Source organism: Haliotis rufescens, unplaced genomic scaffold, assembly GCF_023055435.1.
Source record: "Haliotis rufescens isolate VD_foot unplaced genomic scaffold, xgHalRufe1.0.p SCAF_2, whole genome shotgun sequence".
Lineage (NCBI taxonomy): Eukaryota > Metazoa > Mollusca > Gastropoda > Lepetellida > Haliotidae > Haliotis > Haliotis rufescens.
Genome location: NW_025963890.1, coordinates 28,443,150 through 28,463,554, shown reverse-complemented (window position 1 = coordinate 28,463,554; position 20,405 = coordinate 28,443,150). Strand labels below are relative to the sequence as shown.

General features: G+C 40.0%; 1 protein-coding gene across 2 annotated transcripts in view; it reads left to right on the top strand.

Moving 5' to 3' along the window:
- Nucleotides 1–20,405, top strand: part of LOC124110919 (IQ motif and ankyrin repeat domain-containing protein 1-like) — a 354,922-nt gene that overhangs the window by 162,952 nt on the left and 171,565 nt on the right. For both annotated transcript variants that reach the window (XM_046470397.2, XM_046470398.2), the window contains one exon: nt 18,941–19,065. In XM_046470397.2, coding sequence (XP_046326353.1) covers nt 18,941–19,065 — 125 coding nt within the window. The remainder of the gene's footprint in view (nt 1–18,940; nt 19,066–20,405) is intronic.

The following is a 20,405-nucleotide window of genomic DNA, read 5'->3' as shown; positions in this document are numbered from 1 at the left end:
GGTGATCGTTTACAAGACTGTTTACGAGTATGTCACGAAAAATACAAAGGAGAATCAACCCTTTTCATAATAGACGACTGCAGTGCGAGTAAAGAACTTACCAAAAAGAAAGATATGCTTTCATATTTAGCATTCTCCGGAAAACATACTCAGCATAGCGTTTGGGTACTTACTCAAAAATACAACTCTGTCCTGAAAGATCTGAGAGAGCAGACCGAATGGGTAGCCCTGTTTCATTGCAAAGACCGAGATTCATTTGAGGAATGTTTACGCGAAAATAATGTTATTTATACCAAGCCCGAAAGAGATAAAGTCAGAAAACTGTTAGCAGAAATGAACCAGTGTAAACTTGTATTAAAAACCGATCAACCAGCTGCTTATGCAGTTGCTTAGCAAAAATATAACAAAATTATAGCAAAAATAGCAACTGCTGAGCAAAATTATAGCAACTGCTAAGCAAAAAGTATAGCAAATTTTAGCAAATATAGCAACTGCTGAGCAAAAATAGCAAAATTTAGCAAATATAGCCAAAATACAATAAATTGAACATTAGCGATTATTATGTAATAACATGGTTTGAAATCCTCATTCTTTTACAACAGTTTATTATTTCAGGGTGTATTGGATATGCCATATTTTATTATGTTAGACTTAAATATCTCCTTAGGTATTACATTATGGAATGCGATTAACTTATTGAACAACTGCTCAAAGAACCTGATCAACATGTAGATCAACATACAGATAAACATAGAGAAAGACTCACGGCTTTGGTAGCTGGTGGAAAATGTTTCCAATATTTGGGGGAAAATTATACCACTAAAAAATAATTGATAACATGACCGATGAAGAAATTGAAAAACTGTACGCGTGTTACGAGTCTAGACTGGGAGCTACCATGACTAAAACAATAGGGTCGGTTATATTACAACTATACACAGTCGTAGGCAGTACGTTTCTCCGGCAGAACATCGCCCGTATTTAAGCCAATCTCTCGAGAAACACCCATTCATCAAACACGCTATAAGCACAGTAAGCTGTGAGTTTTATCATAGATACAGAATGTTCTTAGCGCCGGTGACCACAGCTTTAATAACGGCTAGGTATTGTCAATGTAAACATACATGCCCACTTACTAATAATGGAGACTTAAGTGACACCGATTGTGGAAACACAATCACAACAAGTGAACGAGGAACCGCAACAAACGATTGTGGAAACACATGCCAGAGTGACTAAGAATCCTCGAAAAGTCGCAGCTGGTAGGAAGGGTGTGCTAGTGAGGAAGGCAAAACTAATATACAATACTGAACAACATAGTTGTCCGATTAAAACTTGGGCTCGCTATGTACTAGGGGTTGTTGCTATAGCAGTGGTGAAGTTTTATAAGACCGGAGAAGAGAAAACACCACCCCTGATTGCACAATCACAACAAGCGATTGCATCACAAGTTCAATTAGAGTTAAACCCTCATGTAATGTTATAAAAGCATGACTACTCCAGTTACAGATGGTAAAATGTTGGTAAACGCAACGTATCATTCAGGGGTGGTCAGTGGCTTGGCCATTGGCTATGCCCGTATAGCTAAAATGATATATAAAGCCACACCACCCAAGCTAGATTTTAATGGAGTACTATAGGTAATGGTGATTCTGCCGCAACCCCACTGGAGCCATATGACCAGATGCCCAGATGCCCAACGCTAACACCGCATTCGTGCGTGATTCCTGTGCAACCTTTCGAGTTGAGTTGATTGGTTCAACTGTGTCATATAGCCCTGTGACGCAGGGGTAGCATTATGCAGATGGTTGTTACAATGAATGCTCGTTCCACCCGCGACGAACAGGTCTGGTTGTTGATGAAATATAGTGATAGCTAAATCGACAGATTTTTTATTCATGCACCGATTGTCTTTAAATGTAATATCCAGTTATGTATGACTGTTTAATAATCTCATACCAACTTTGTAGGTATAGGTCCGATAGTTTTTCAGATGTTGTAGTAAACATCGGTACCTTAAAGTACCTTCAAAACTATATCCTGGTATTACCCATCAAGGAGTGTTGATATTCCGACATCCAATCTTTATTAACCATTAATCTTTCGGGAGCTAGCGGATAACTGTTATGGTCTTTGTGCAACGAATTTGGATATTCCAAGTCAACTTCTAGTATGTACCCTTTATCGGAATCTGTGGGGATATCATTCACATCAATATCGTTTACCCACTCAAAACCACCCGTGGGTAAAGGTTGACTCATAGCCCATCAATACAAATTGTTGGCGTCGAGATATAATATGTGCGTATCCTTCCACAAATTTATTATTAGCCTTAGAATACCTTTTCGCCGCCATTGATATACCACCTCTTAATCCTTTCTCAATAAACAAGTGCATATCGTAATCAGTGAGTAGTTTTAGTTCTACACCAGTCTTCTTCAACAATGCATCCCACGATAGTCCGGGACTGGAATAGTACCATGCCGGATCCAAGCCGTATTGTTTTAAACATGTCTTTCTAAATATCTCAAATATATTGGCGAGTAACAGTACATCGGTTTTTAAGTACAAATCGTGATAATCACCTAAATTCTTACAACCTAATTTAGATTCTGAAATTTATGATCCATCATTAATTTCCAACCACATTATCAATAATACAAATTGACAAGTTTTCTTTAGCCTCCACTGGAACAATCTTATGTGAAGTCATTGTTTAATGCCACTCCATAATATTGCAGCAAGATGATGGCAGCCTAAAAATAAAATAGAAATTGAGACAACACATTGTTTTCTCTACCCTTCAATAACCAAAAACATACCAAATAATGCCACTCCACAATATTGCAGCTGTATGGTGGCATCCTGTAAACAAGTGGCCCACAGGGCCTGTATCGCTCACCTGGATATTTACGCAATCATGACAAAATATACAATCACGTGATTGGTTTTGTGATCAACAATCCATGTCATTGAGGTACAATTGCAAATCTTACATACTACGTCTTGGAAGATTCAGCATCCTGTATGGTTTTCATTGTTTAATGCCACACACAGCAATATTGCAGCTATGTGATGGTGGCAGCCAGTAAACAATCTATATTTTCAAATAACAAAACGACATGCTATACTTACATAATTAATTGCATCCAAATCATGACCTCTTCTACAGTCCTTGACTCCAAATTTCAGTTGGTAACCAGCTGGCCACAAGCACATGTGGACTTTGTATACTTCTTGGGCAACTGTCTTTTTGTTGTATAATGCCACACACAGCAATATTAGAGCTACATGATGGCAGCCTGTAAATAATCAAGCCTGGACCAGAGGGCGATCCATCTTATCAGGGTACACCACACATAATCAACTAAATGTGGCCAATTCTGACCATCCACTCTCCATTTGGTTATCTCTTATGACCGGGATAGGTTGCTATGGACCTATTGTAACCCAGCATCCCCATGGCGTACCTGGGCCTTTACTACAAGTGTACACAGTTTAAATCTCCAACAGGAACAAGCAGCTTGTTGTATTATTGTTTGTTTTTACGCCACACTGAGCAATATTGCAAATGACAACACCCTGTGAATAAGATCCTGCACCAGGCAATCCTGTGATCAATATCGCCATTGTGGTGATTTTGCTGGTATATTGCTAAAACCATACTCACTCACTCGAAAGTGTGAAGAAAATCCACTCACTTCAAAGTAAACACAATTATTTAATTCTGTTATTGTGTATAATAGTGTGCATTGAACTGTAGCTGTTTAGGCATTTTAGGTTGTAGGGTATATGGACAGATAATTACATTGTACCACCATGGATTTGTCTTCATACTATATTTAACCACCTGTTAGGATGTTTGTTATTTTGAAAGTGAACAGGCGCAGTGGCGTAGTCTACTGGTAAAGTGTTTGCTCACCAAGGCAAAGTCCTGGGTTTGATGCTCCACATCAGTAACATGTGTGTACTGTATTCAACGTAATAAGCGCCCATGGCGCTCTCAAAATTAGAAATAGGGGTCTCTTATTAGAGAATATTATTTTGGTGAAAAAAAACAGTTGAAAGATCAATTTGGTGGTTAATGCTGACAGCCTGAAATGTTTATATACAGCAGATGTATTTTTCCAGAATTTAATTGCCCATAATTAAGGGTGCATATAACCCTCGAATGTGTATTATACACGAACAAATAAGTCTTGTGTACATTGATCAATCGGAAGGGGTGGTAAATTGGGATTGTTCACTAGCCAAAATATTAGCAAATATCGCCGTGGGCGCTTATTACGTCGAATACAGTAGCCCATTTCCGGATGTCCCCCACCGTGATATTGCTGGAATATTCCTAAAACCGGTGTACAACCATTCTCACTCAATTGGGTAGGCCCAAAGACCAAGGGCAGATAACCAAAAAACAAGTATTTTTTGAAGATTTAAGTTGCCCTATTACTCCCCAACCGCTTGTCCGATTACTTTCAAAATGCATACTCATGTGCACTGCATTTATAAAGTGGATTCAAGTTGGCTGGAACTAAATGATTTGCTGGCATTTGATGTATTTTGCCCCATTGCTCTGAAACCGCTACTCCGATTACTATCACACTCTACATGTACCTGCTGCATTAGGTGCTTGACATTTTTTGTTCTTTGACTTTTGCTATTGGTCACGTGGTTTGGCAGCCATATTGAATTCAAGGTTTTCAAGGTGTTTTGGGGGTACATGTCTTCAAAAGCATAGAACTCTGAATCCACTGAATGAAATGCTTCCAAACTTTCTGGGACTTGTCTCCATACACAACACATCAAACCTTTGATAGCTGTCTTGGGATATCTTTTAGTTCATATTGGATTTTGATTTTGATAAAAAAAAATCGCAGACATTTTACTTTAGAGATCATATCTTGTTAGGTTCTTTACAGAAACAACTGAGACTTTACATTAAATTACTTAGTCATATGAACCTCATTTTTTGTTCTTGGCTGTATGCTAAAAGTAACAAAGTTTGGTTGTAATATTTAAAAACAGATTTGAGTGCAGATACTGAAGCACTCGTAAATCTAGGTAGGTAGGATTATCTCCCTTTGACTGTCGACTACCCTTGAAGATGAGGGTTAGAATTGGTCTTTAGCAACCCATGCTTGTCTTGAGAGGCGATTATCAGGATCAGGTGGTCAGGCTCCCTGACTTGCTACTTCCGATTTGCCAAATGCTACCGTACCCCTCGTGCCCCCCGACACCCCCAGAACAGGCCAATTTCTTGCGGCGATGTCCAGCCTGCCTGCAGTGACTATGATTTACGACGTTGGAACAAGCAAACCATTTGAGGATTCGAACATGGTCGAAGTTGGAAATGGGTTAAGAAGATCCTTGTACGCCCTGGAACCATCAATTTCGTAGCGGCCATGTTCAACAAGCGCTGCATACATTAGACGGCGTTGGCACAAGCAAACCATGTAAGGATTCGAACATGAGGGTTTGAGGTCGGAAATGAGTTGAGAAATCACTGGGACACATGTGGTGATGTCTCGCAAGCGGTTCCTTGCATTTGACGGCGTTGGTACAAGCAAACCATTTGAGGATTTGAACATGGTCGAAGTTGGAAATTGGTTAAAACACCATGGCACATGACACCCAGGCACATGTCAATTTCGTTGTGGTGATGTCACACAAGCAGTTCCTTACATTTGACCGTGTTGGTACAAGCAAACCATTTGAGGATTCGAACATGGTCGAAGTCAAACGTGGGTTAAGAACTCACTGGAACACATGTGGTGATGTCTCGCAAGTGGTTCCTTGCATTTGACGGCGTTGGTACAAGCAAACCATATGCGGATTCGAACATGGACGGCGTCTGAAATGGGTGTAGAACATTCCGGGTCGTTCTTGGACAAGTCTCCTCTGACTCCTCTGACTCCACTGCATGAAATGCATCCAAACTTTCTGAGAATTGTCTGCATACACAACACAACAAATTGTCTTAAGCGATTTTGGATATCTTTTATAATTGCGGCCCTATTGGATTCAAGGTTTTCACAGGGTTTTTTGGGTACCTGTCTTCAAATCCCTACTCCTCTGAAACCCCTGCATGAAATGCATTCAAACTTTCTGAGAATTGTCTCCATACACAACACTACAAATTGTCTTAAGCGATTTTGGATAACTTTTTTAACTGCGCCTATATTGGATTTTGATTTTGATGATTTTTTTCACCGAAATACTGAATAAATGGCTCAGAAAACCTAGGATTAACTTCCTTTCACTGTCAAGTGTCTTCTGCATTATGTATACTACCTTTGAAGATGAGGGTTAGAATTGGTCTTCAGCAACCCATGCTTGTCTTAAGAGGTGATTATCGGGATTCAAACATTGTCTAGGTGGTAAATGGGTTTAGAACACTCTGGTTAGCTCTGGCACACGCCAATTTCGTAGCGGTGATGTCCTGTAAACGGTGACTATCTTTTGACGGAGTTGGCACAAGCAAACCCTTTGAGGATTCGAACACGCACGGCGTCTGAAATGGGTGTGAAACATTCCGGGACTTTCTGAGACACTTCAGTATCGTAGCGGCAATGTCTCGCAAGCATTTCCTTACTTTTGACGGCGTCGGTACAACCAAATCATCTGGGGATTCCAACATGGACGAGGTCGGAAACAGGCTCGGCACTTTATCTAAGCAATGCGACAGAAACTGACGAACTCAGAACGCTTATCCGTTTGACTGAAGCTCAAAGGACAAAAAAGTGACAGCCTGTTAAGAGTCACCAAGCTGAATAGCCCTAGTGTTATCGTTCGATTTAATATTATTATTATTCCTCCGATTTTTGTACCAGAGCTAGCAGAATAACCACTTGCTCGATTGTGTTCAAATTTTGTATGTGTATGAAGACCGTTAAATACTAGATTCCGCCAAAATCCCAAGGCTGTAGCCCCAATGGCCAAGGGCAGATAACTGAAAAACAAGTATTTTTTGAAGATGTATTTTGCACTATTGCTCCGCAACCGCTTGTCTGATTAATTTCAAACCTTGCATGTATCTGCTGCTTCAGTTCCTTGAAATTTTTTGTTCTTTGATTTTGGTCATTGGTCATGTGGTTTGGCAGCCATATTGGATTCAAGGTTTTCACACGGTTTTGGGGTACCAGTCTTCAAATCCTATCTCCTCTGAACCCACTGCATGAAATGATTTCAAACTTTCTGAGAATTGTCTCCATACATAATACATCAAACTCTGTTAGCTTTTTTTTGGATATCTTTCTTAGTGACGACCCTATTGAATTTGATTTTCATAATATTTTTCAACGAAATTTTACTTTAAAGATCTTGTAAGGTTCTCCACAGAAACTATTGAAAGTTTACATGAAGTTAGTTGGACATATGTACCTCATCTTTTGTTCTTGGGTGCATGCTAAAAGTAACACCGCTTGGTGGTAATATTTGATTAATATTTGGGACACCCCTGGAAGACACCAATTCGTAGCGGTGATGTCAGGTGACTATTTTTGAACGGAGTTGGTACAAGCAAACCCTTTGAGGATTTGAACATGTTTAAGGTTGGAAATGGGTTTAGAACAGACTTGGACACCCCTGCACATGACAATTTCGTTGCGGCCATACCCTGCAAGTGGTGCCTACATTTGACAGATTTGGTACAAGGGAACCCTTTAAGAATTTGAACATGGTCTTTTGTGCGCAGTGTTACTTGGAGCCCGCCATTGCTGCTAGCAGCTTTAATTATCAACTATAATCGCCGCGCCTATCGTACTTGGTATGGAAGAAGCGGCCGGAGTCTCAGGACTGGCAGGAATAGCGATCAAATTATTTCTCGTAAGTTGCAAAAGAAAGCATTAAAACATGAAAATATTCAGATACTCGCCAAAGCAAAGTTGAACAGCATTGAGGATCATATTTCAACAGCACTGGCTGATTGTAAGATATCAGAGGAGGAATTTCGTTTAGTTTTGTCAGAACTAACCAAATACAACGCAATGAAGTGGGAGATTCGATCAAATTCTCGTAAGACCAGTGGTATTAGCGAAGATGAGAAAAAAAGTTCATAGAACAGGGGAGACAACAAGTGCGTCAATTATTCAGTACCCAAACCAAGGAACTGGTTGGAGATTAAAAATAGATTGTTTCCATCATTCGATCACATTTAAAGGAATGCTTACATTAGAAAAATGTTGAATATCACTTTGTTCAAAATAATGGTATATGTATGAAAAATAATAGAAAATATCATCATTTTGACATAAAACATTCCCTCTGTAGTGGTGGTTAAGGTATATAAATCTTTCTCTAATGGGGTTGTGGTAAAATTGTCATTGTCTATAAAAAATTATATCATAGAAGCATTGATTGGCTCCAGGTGGTGGTGAGCTAGAGTCAATTTAGCTTAATCTCATGACGATCATTGAATCACATCATCATTTTGACATAAAAAATTCCCTCTGTAGTAGCAGTATAGGAAATAAATCTGGCTCTGGTGGAAGTGGTCCAGAACTGTCATTGTCTATACTACTAGACATGACACTTGCACGGGATCTATTGCCCCGCTGATCAACGCCTTCAATCCATTAATCAAGACCTATCTCAACTCAAACACTCTGTGTCTAACACACAATCAACACCCTCTGTAAGCACAAGACCGACATACATTACAGTAGTCAAGTTTAATCAGTAACATCAGACTTTAGAAAGGAGTGAATCAGAAAGAACTTCTCCCACTATATATATCAATACAAATATCATGGGTCACATGTGTCACACAGACATCACGAGAATAGACATGACAGACATGTGAAGAGAAACAAACATGCAGACAATCTAGCACCATAGGAAAAATGTGCATCACATACTGTTTCACACTCCACCCAGTTTAACAGTTCGTCAGTAATTGTAGCGCGCCATCGTATGATGAGTCTAATACGGATGTTTTATCTAAATCCAACAATTACAACATCAGAGATATCATCCAGAAACTATACCAGCTCATGCCTGCATTAAAACCTATAAAGGAACAAACCATCTCCAAACCCAAGATGGAATGAGCGGGATATGAAGAACCTAAGGAGAAACCAGATGAGTTTCATATGTTCCCATCATATATCGATGACGTCATCAGCAAGATTAACCCTTCGCTAAATGTATCTAAACCTCGCCCAGTCAGACTTGACATACCACAAATCAGTAGGAAATCCTATAGGACACATGACTCCCCATTTCCTCATTGGCCCACTATTGACAATGAATATCAAGAGTTAGTCAAAAGACCTACTTCCAAAATGTCTGTTGAGACAGTAAGATAGGTTAACAAGAAGGCCCTCAACATATATGCCTACATTAACTGGTTAGCTGCTGGTATTAGATATGTCATCCCTCCAGTCCCAGATCAAGCAGAACTTCCTTAGAATTCTAATGTTGACTTGAGTGTAGAATGAATCGGCTTCATTCACAGTTCCCTAGACCACATTCTAAAGATGCAGGAAGAATTTCAGTCCGCTTAGATTTGGATGTTCGCGCAGATGTTATTGATGCAGCATGAACACCTCATTCCCTAAATTCGCCAATCAATACCGGAGCCACTTAGCAGGAGCCTGCTAACACAGACCATCACTGCTCCTTCTATGTTTAACGGAAGATTAAACTCTGTCATAGCTGAAATCGCTTGTTCAACAACACAGAAATTCCAGAATTCCACCATCAGCCTGGCAAGTAGAATCCAGAAAACACCCGCCGAATACCAAGCAAAACATTCGACTGCTGAGAAACATGACTTTTTGGGACAGGATTCTTTTCGTCACCAATCATTGAAAGAAAGGTCTTCTCACTCCAGTTTCTACAGGAATGAATAAGCATCCCAACAGCGTGGCCGAGGCAGAGGTAGAGGCAGAAGTACTTTCAGAGGGGGACCCCACCATAAGTGACTACACACAAAGACACCCCACAAATCCTTCAATCCTGTCCACCTAGCAATGAATATGGACAACGAATTAAGATTACCGAGATTCAAAATTATGCCCTCCCAGAGTCCAGTTGGGGGTGGTCTCAAACATTTCGCCAAAAATTGGAAGCAGATCACAGACAACTCCAGGCTCCTCGAGGTTGTAAAGAAAGGTTACAAGCTTCTCTTCTTAAAAAGACCCAAACTAGTCATCCACCCCGAAGGTCCATGTTTCAATCTGAGAGGGAAAAATCCAGAAGCCGCCAACCTAGTTGTCCACAGTTTCTGAAGAAGAGAGGCATCAACGTATTAGAAGAATTAGATATCCCTCTAGGCTATACTCACCAGTTTTTCTAGTCCCAAATAAAAATACGTCGGAGAAAACAACAAGAAATATTTAGTTCAGCCTCCAAAATTTCAGAAGGAATCCGTCAGGATGGTGAAACACTCACTCAGACAAGAAAGATTGGATGGTGAGTATAGACCATCAAGATGCATATCTTCACGTTCTCATCCGTCCAAGTCATCGACATTATTTAAAATTTGCAATCAACAGCCAAAGATACCATTTCAATGTACTACCGTTTGGAATCTCCATTGCTCCATGGTTGTTCACCAGAATCTTAAACCCTGTCATCGGATTCGCTCATCAGAATCTAGTAAAATTACACGGGTACATCTATGACTTCCTATTGGCCAATCAGAGCAAGTTACAGATCAGACAAAATGTCATATTTTTCATCCAACTATTAACTCACATGGGTTTTCTGGTCCATCCCAAGAAGTCAGAATTGGTACCCACCAATTGTAGCAGTGATAGTGTGAAGATTCTATAACCAAAGGTCTAGATGTGGAGAGCAAAATGTTTGCCTGTTGACATCTGGACACAGGAAAGAAGTGATGCTTTCCCGAATTGCACATGCGCAGTTGCGCTGAGGGTCAGGGATAGGATTACCCTCACAATTATTAGATATGTTGGCAGTGAAGAGGATGTCTGTTGAAGTTTTAAATTAAAATTAATAGTGTGATTGACAGTCAAACAAGCATTTATGGCAATGATGTAATAGAGGTAGTATTCTTAGAATTATACACAATGATAATTATTGTTATTGTCTCACAAGTATAACTCTTAACCCAAGGCTCTCCATTTCAGGTATAAATTCTTTTTTAAAAAAAGTACAAGTAGAACTGTACGTAACATCAATAAAATGCAACCTTGTCTAAAAATCTATGGCTGTATCAAAAGACATGTTTTCATATTTTGTACTCTCACACATGCTTTGTTATTTTCATACGTTTGTATTTTTATTAACCTTCATGTAAACAAGATTAAGAAACTTATTCACTACACAATTAACAATATCATTTCTACATTTTTTGTTCAACTAACTACCTCTGTTATGTAGAGCTAAGAGCAGAATGTCGGTGGTGCGATCCTCGAAATGCTTCATACCAAAAGTGGTATTTGTTGTTACCCTTTCTGACACTTGGAAAACAAGGCCTGGCCAATAGACCGATCCAGTCGCGACCGATAAGCCCCGCCCACAAGCTGCCGTCCTCGTTTTAGGTGTTAGGGGGGACAACCACTGGCTATTCCCTATGGCATCACAGCCGGCGAAACTTGAATGCGTGAGCGAGGAATTTGGCTCAGAATGCTTTGTTACCAGTCATGTGTCAAAAATATCTAAAGAGAGTTATACATGATCTGTTTTTGGTTCTATTTTAGTTGTCAAATTGCATATCAGGGTGAGAATTAGTCATAAGTCCGATGTAATGGTGTATAGGTCGATGAGGAAGTCACTGTTACGAGAGTAATCCTTTTCCGTCATAACTGCACACATTCTTACTTTTGTATGTAACCCTGATGCGTTCTATGTCATTAAAATAGTATACCAACATGGTGTCAGAAGTGGAGCGATTTTGGCGGAAACAAAACGCTAATTTCGGGTTGAAACTCCATTGTCAATGACTTTACTGACTCGTGAGTGTAACATTTATCAATAATAAGCCTGTTGAGGGCCAGTTGCATTGAAGAAAAACTTCGAAGCACTCGTGGTTTAAAAGTTATAAAACATTGATGTTTTGAACGCTCCACGTTAAACAAGTCCTAAACTTGAATTCAAAGTTTAAAGTGTACGTTTGAGACACTATGGCAGCAAGTCATTTCCCTGTGCCCACTCCTATGGATTTTAAGGGTGATTTATGTGGAAACTGGACATTTTTCCGATCTCAATGGGACAATTACGTTGTTGCTACAGAGTTGACAGAGAAAAGTGATGAAATTAACGTGGCAACTTTATTGTCAGTTATGGGCAAGGAATGCTTTAAAGTTTATCAACATCTTGATATGTCTGAAGAAGATAGAAAGAAAGAAAAAGCCATTTTAGACAGCTTAGAGGCACATTTTAAGCCAGCTAGAAATGTGATTTATGAACGCTATGTGTTCAACACTGCAGATCAGGAACAGTCAGAAACTATTGATCAGTATGTGACTAGGCTAAGACACCTTGCATCCACATGTGATTTCGGACAATTACGTGATGATCTTGTGAGAGATAGAATTGTTCTGGGTACTAAAGATAGTGGTGCCAGAGCCAGAATGCTTCGTGAATCTGGACTTGATTTGAAACATGCTATAGACACATGTAGAGCCAGTGAAGTTTCTAAAAGACAGTTACAAGCCATGCAGACTACATTGCATACTACAAATAAAGAAGAAACAGTCCATGCCTTAAATCATAGAAAACACAGCAAATTTGACAAACGCAGCAAGTCACACAAGGTGTCAAGGTCTGCTGAGCCTAAAATGAAAATGGACCTGATCAAGTGTAAATTCTGTGCAAAGGAACACGAGAAAGACAGAACCAAGTGTCCTGCCTATGATAAACAGTGTTCTAACTGTTAGAAATTACACCATTTTGCCAGTGTGTGTAAGTTCAGAAAACGAGAGACTGTGCGGTACGTTGACACAGATGATTTGGAGTATCAGGACAGTGAAGAGAGTTCTGATGAGACTGTGTTCTACAATGAACACTTTGTTGGCTCAGTGAAATCCAAGGGCAAACAGTGGTTTGTCTCTCTGAACTTACACTATCCAGGGTCCAAGTGGAATCAAGACATTGAATGTCAACAAGATTCAGGTTCCGCATGTAATCTTGTCAGCTACAAAGATTTGAGCTACATTGCTCAAGATGGAAACCCTGTAATCGAAGAGAGCAACGCAAAGCTCAAGTTATATAATGGTTCATCGATGAAACCTCTTGGTAAAGTGTCACTTCAGTGCAAGGTAAAAGGCAAAGTTCACGTGCTGGAATTTCAAGACCTTGAGGGTGCGCAGAAGCCACTGCTATCAGCTGAAACTTGTGAGTCTTTAGGATTGATGACAGTCACAGTTGATGACAGCATTCACAGTGTGAGCAGTGAAGCTACTCCTCTGACCTTTGAACAAGTCATGAACCAGTATGGTGATGTGTTTCAAGGACTGGGCTGCTTGCCAGGAACCTACAATCTTGATGTAGATCCAACAGTTAAACCTGTACAGCATCAACCTCGTCGAATGGCTGTCGCTATGAAAAGTGAAGTGAAGAAAAAAATCAATGAACTTGTTGACAAAGGTGTGTTGGCAAAAGTGACTCAACCAATTGACTGAATCAGCAGTATGGTTGCTGTGAAGAAGCCAAACAAGATTCGCATATGCCTGGATCCAAAAGACTTGAATAAGGCATTGAAGCGTTCACACTACCAGATTCCTACAATTGATGAAGTGCTTCCTCGTCTTGGAACAGCCAAAGTCTTCTCGACTTTGGATGCCAAAGATGGATTTTGGCAAGTAGAACTGGATGAAACAAGTAGCTACCTAACTATCTTCTGGACTCCTCTAGGACGATACAGGTGGCTACGAATGCCCTTTGGCATCGCAACAGCTCCAGAAGAATATCAGAGACGTCAGCATGAAGTTCTGGAAGGTTTACCTGGTGTAGATGTCATTCATGATGACATTCTTGTGTTTGGCTGTGGAGACACAATTGAAGAGGCCACACGAGATCATGACAAGAATCTCATCGGTCTACTGCAAAGAGCCAGATCAATCAACCTGAAATTGAACAATACAAAACTACGACTTCGGAGGTCAGCAATACCTTACCTTGGTCATCTTCTTACAGCAGAAGGTCTCAAACCTGACCCTGACAAAGTGTGTGTTATCACAGAGATGCCCAAGCCAACTGACAAGAAAGCTGTTCAACGCTTCATTGGTTTCATCAATTATCTGGCGAAATTCTTACCTTGTTTGTCAGATGGCTGTGAACCACTGCGACGTCTCCTGGACAAAGACGCAGTGTGGTGTTGGCAAACACAGCATGAGGCTGCATTTGAGCACATCAAGACTTTAGTGACTAACACTCCTGTGCTCAGATACTATGATGTGCGTGAAGAAGTGACCATACAAGCAGATGCAAGTGAAGAAGGGCTAGGTGCAACCTTGCTTCAAAATGGTCAACCTGTGTGCTTCGCATCCAGATCCCTTACTCCTACAGAGCAGCGATACGCACAAATTGAAAAAGAATGCTTAGCTGTGGTGTTCGGCTGTGAACGCTTTGACCAATACGTGTACGGTCGTGAGCTGATCAATGTACAAACCGATCATAAGCCACTTGAGACTATCTTCAAGAAATCTCTTCTCTCTTCTCCCAGAAGGCTACAGAGAATGATACTACGTCTGCAAAAGTACTACCTTGATGTCCGCTACAAGAAGGGCACAGATATGTACATTGCAGATTTCCTGTCGCGAGCCTCACTTCCACTCAGGAAGATAGAGCCGACTTTGAAAGACTATGAAATCTTTGCTGTTTCGGAGGACACTTCCTTCATCAGCGAACTGAAGAATATCAACGCTGCAGAATGTATCACTGTCACAGATCAGCATCTCGATCAAATTCAGCGTCTCACTCAACAAGGCGTCAATCTCCAGACTCTCAAGTCCACCATCTTAGCCGGCTGGCCAGAACAACGTGAGGACACTCCAGTGTGTGTCAGAGACTACTGGACATTCCGAGAGGAAATAAGTGTTCAGAATGGTGGTCTCTTCAAAGGATCACGAATTGTGATTCTGCCAGCAATGCAAAGTGAAATGCTTCAGCGCCTTCATGGAAGCCATCTCGGAGCCAAAGCATGCATCCGAAGGGCACGTGATGTTGTATATTGGCAAAACATGACTGTAGACATTAAAGACCATGTTGGTCAATGCACAGTGTGTTCAGAAATGAGGCCCAAACAGCAGAAGGAAACCTTAGTGTCACATGAAGTGCCTGAACATCCGTGGAGTAAGATTGGTGTGGATCTTTTCACTCTACATAATGAGGAATATCTTGTTCAAGTAGACTATCATTCAGACTACTGGGAAGTTGACAAGCTGACAGACACAACTTCCACATCTATTGTTGAGTGTATGAAGGCACAGTTTAGCAGACATGGCATACCAGATACCGTAGTGTCGGATAACGGTCCACAACTCACATCACGAGAGTTTGCTCAGTTTGCCAAAGACTGGGAATTCAGCCATGTCACAACATCGCCTTATCACAGTCAGTCAAACGGCAAGGCCGAATCAGCTGTAAAGATTGCAAAGAAGCTGATCAAAAAGTCGCAAAGAGAATGCAAAGACCCATGGAAAGCAATCCTGGAATGGCGTAATACCCCTACTGAAGGTATGGACAGTAGCCCTGTACAAAGAATTATGTCGCGTCAAACACGCACAACTCTCCGAGTTGCTACACAACTTCTGAAACCTGAGCTTGTTGACAGTGTCAGTGCCAAGAAAGCCCTCAAGCACAGAAAGGCTAAACTCTATTACGACAGTCATGCTAAGGAGCTACCTGAACTCACAGTTGGTCAACCAGTACGTGTTCAGCCAGTGCCTTCAGACACAACGAGTAAATGGCGTCACGGGACTTGCGTCAGACAAGTGTCGACAAGGTCATACATTGTTGACATTGATGGTAAAGAGTACAGGCGCAATCGCAAGTTTCTTAGATCAACGTCTGAAACTACACCACCAAAACAGTTGCCGGAAGTTACCAGTGAGATTGAACCAGATTCTCACATAACAGCGAAAAAGACAACTGCTACCAAGACATCGCCAGTTGTGAAACCACCTCCTTCATCGCCACCAGTACCAGCCTCTCTAGAGCTTCCTAAGGAAAACATCAAGACCACCAGGACAAGAGCAGTCAAACCACCAACCAGACTGAAAGACTTTGTTACCTACTAATTGTGCCAAGGAACGAGCACGATTTGTGAACTGTTTCATTTTGACTTCAAACGCAAAAAGAGCATTGTGTTTTAATTTCTTTGTTGTGTTCTCAGTATGGTATTTTGTCTATAGGAATTTCAGAGACATTCCACAGAAACTTTACTTAGTTAACATGTTAAGTTTTATAAAGCAGTTTGAATATTTTAAAGAAACTAATATGTACATTATTCTCAACCTATCTGCCACAATATACCAGTATTTTAATATTACTTAACTTTTGGAAGAAAAGGGGGATGTTACGAGAGTAATCCTTTTCCGTCATAACTGCACACATTCTTACTTTTGTATGTAACCCTGATGCGTTCTACGTCATTAAAATAGTATACCAACAGTCACCATGGCTGAAAGTTAGAAGCGTGCACTACTTCGAAGCACTCATGTCAGGCAGAGCATACTATATTGTCAATTTACAGCATGTCAATGATATATTATTCATCCAAGGGTGGAGTAACTAAATTTTGTTCTTACTTTACATCGTAATTTAAGTGTATGGACAGTACTGGAAACCGTTAACACAAGCATGAGTTACATATCATGTGGATATCTATAAATAGATTGTCAACAGTTATATTGCCCACATATTTTTGTCTGGTGCTCTAAGTAAAACCAGTATAACCTGAAAGGCATAGAGTTAGTGGGTCTTTTTAATGAATAAACATAAAAGAATAGTTGATAAAATCAAAGCAGTACATTATTTCCCCTCACTGCTACATTGGTTTTTATTATATAATAAATGAATCATAACATATAGATCTATTTTATTTGGGCATCTTGAACATGGGGTTGGGCATGTCACCAGGGATAAATCTAGACCTGCTCAGAGGCTGATATTCAGCCCCAAATCTGCATCAGATGTCGGTAAATTGTCCCTCTTCCAAAGTTTTAACATATCTATGCCATCCTAAAATAATGCAGAATGTAAGGAAATTATATTATTAGTTTTTTCCCCAATTTGTTTGCCAAGGGCACTTAGTTTGAAATTCTAAATTTAGATATAAATCCCTGGTCACACTTCCAGAATATTGGACTTAATAAAAAATGCCAGTAATTTAGGTACATGGATGTGAGAACAGTTGAAAACATTTGAGAGGTTCCAAGATGAAATGAGCACCTGTTACTGCCATGGTTATGGCAAATCAATGGGATCCATGTTCCAGAAAAGGGAAACCTGCGATGGTAAAAGTATCTGAAGACAGGGTCTGCAGTACTTCCCAAGAATTAACTTGCATTGATAAAATTTACAACACAAAGTAAAATACACATATGATCTGTTATTCAAAAGACTTGTCATGAATCCAAGAATTATTACTGTTACAACTAAACATGTAAATTAAGTACAACAAATATCTCATAAGGAAGAGAATTTATGGATGTCAACTTCTTAATTATGAGGAACACCACCATCTTTAAATTCTCTCCCTTATGAGATATTTGTTGTACTTAATTTACATATCCGCAAAGCGCGCCCGGCCTTCTGATTGGCTCAAACTGACGCATGCGCCAATTTTGATTGACTGACTGGATTGGTCTATTTGGAGTAAGTATAATGTGTTAAACTGAAGCATGGTTTATCAGTAGTCCAGGCCACAACTATTCACGAGTTTCATAAAATTGGTTTTACACGAGAGCGAGTTTAGTATTTTATTTAATACTTGTCATTAATAATGTTTTTAGAATTATACTGTTGAGTGTAAATAGGCTGACACCTACACGATCCATGGCATAATCCAATTGAGTTTAACAGAATAATACTTCAAACATGTCAAAAGTTGAAACGTATGAATTTATTATCATACAATGGTCCACCTTTAGAATTCAGGCGTTCGTCCCACAAAATTATCGTAGTGCTAAGGCTATCACAACTCACATAATTTAACTTAGACTAACGACTGTCGTTGCGCTAGAGTACGATCGCCTTGTGGAACGGGGCCTTGCACCTCAAAGTTTACAATCACGTCACAATACCCGATGACGTAATTTGTTGAATTTTTTTGCAAGATCCATCGGCGAAACAATGCCATGTGACGTCAGCCTAGCAACAAGGTTGCTGGGGTCATCGAGTGTGCATAAGCTCCTCCCAGTGATCTATCATCTCCACACACAATGTCGTTGAATACGCCAAGGGATGTTGAGAGCTTTCAATATTTGTTCGTGAAACGTGTTCCGAGAGTACATAAGCACGCGTTTTGGTATTACACAATGTGTAATAAAGCTGTATGTTTATTAAACGGATGATCTCTTCACGGGCAAGTAATAAATGTTTGGTATGGATCACTAACCTCATTTCTTTTCTGATTAGATCCAATAGCCACTGTATGCTCTTAACTCCAAACTTGGCTCCAATCTTTATAGTGAGCATAATTAAATGGGTTCTTTTGCTGTCCATTCCGTGGCAATTTATAAACATTGTGGGAGATCTGGTAGATAGTGTCACATTGATTTTACCTCCTTAAACACTTTCATTGTAACCATTGATAGGCGAAGTCATTTGCAATGCATGCATATCTCATACATATCTCATATGATCCCGTCACTGCTGTTATGAAATACTTGCAGACTTAATTAATGTAAACTCGTTTATATCTTTATTTCAAGTTAATTAGAATTTCATTCATAATGCAGCAAATATATAATTCCATAAGTATTTTGTATAGTGATTTATGTTGCATAATGAAAGTATTTTTATCCAGATGGTGGATGTGCTGACACACTTTGTTTACTTCTTGAGCATGGAGCCAATCCCAACACACAGGGCCAGTTCTGGCGCACTCCACTCTACCGGGCAGCCTTCGCAGGTCACCTGGATGCATGTCAGGTGCTCACACTCACCACACTCCCAGATATCAGTGATATCCTGAATATATATATATATATACAATATTCACAAAATTATATCCATAAAACATAAAAAGTTTTCAAATCTTGTTTAGCCTATCTTTCCACAAGAACAATGTGATGTTCAATGTTTCTTGAAGATAAAATGTTGTTTTGAAACATAAGAACAATGTAGGTGCATTATTATAACCTACACTTGTAATTGTGAATGGTAATTGTAAAGACTTACGGTTAAAACATTAGAAACTATGCACATGTCACAAATTTGGAGGTTGGTCAAGTGAAAGTTAAGAGATAAACATATACTGTGTTTACAATGTAGAGCTGAGTTCCCTGTACATGATGTAGTTCAAGATGTAACCATGATAAACATTCACGTTTTGATGCTAGCAGAGATAGTGAGTGAAACTTCATGAGTTGATTGTTTTGAGTAGTTTGTCAGTCTGAATTAAAGACAGACTGATAATAACCTTTTAACAAAGTATTGTGAAGTATGTGCTCAAACATTTTTTCACATTATGTTTCTGGCATGAAATGTCAGGCATTGAAAGTGTGTAGCACAATCACTTTGTAATACAACATCAAGTGGGCATCCCAAAAGAAAATTGAGTAAGCCAAGCTTGCAAGTTCTGTTATACTTACGTTGCTAGTACTAGCAACTAAATGTTTTTATTGCAGGTATATCATCTTATGTTTACAATTTTACCTACTTCCGTTACATCATTGCACGAGCGAGTCCTCGGAAGTTACGTAATCATCTCGTGCTGACGTCATCACTGCTTCTTCAATTACGTCACTGTCTCTACTCATCACTTTCGCACATCCGTTCATCGCGTCGTACATCGCATTATCGCTTTCTGCTTTCGCTGACATTTAGTCACACTGGTCGCATAACTGTTTCACTGGGAATTGTTGATAGATCTAATAGCTATGCCCGTGAATAGAAGAGCTGCCATCAACCATCGTTTGGTCAGAGGGGCCAAACAAGCACGAATTGTCACCTCGACCCCAAGAGTGGTTAACGGGATCCCCATCATGCCCGGTGCTACAGTGGATGGTGAGTTACAATATTCCATTACAAATAATTGTGTGTCAATACTGGCATTTTGGCTTCCACCTCGCCCAAGCCCAAACAAACTGATCAAGCTTTGCATGATCATCAAAACGTGTCAGTAGTGCAGCAGCTGCAACAAATGTGGGCGCTTTGGGGGCAATCGGGGGCCAATAACTCAGGCTAACAACATAGCACTGACACTGCTGGTATTCCTGCGTATTCTCTCAATGCTTGCAGGCCTGGTGGGGTTAACCCGTAACGTGTCA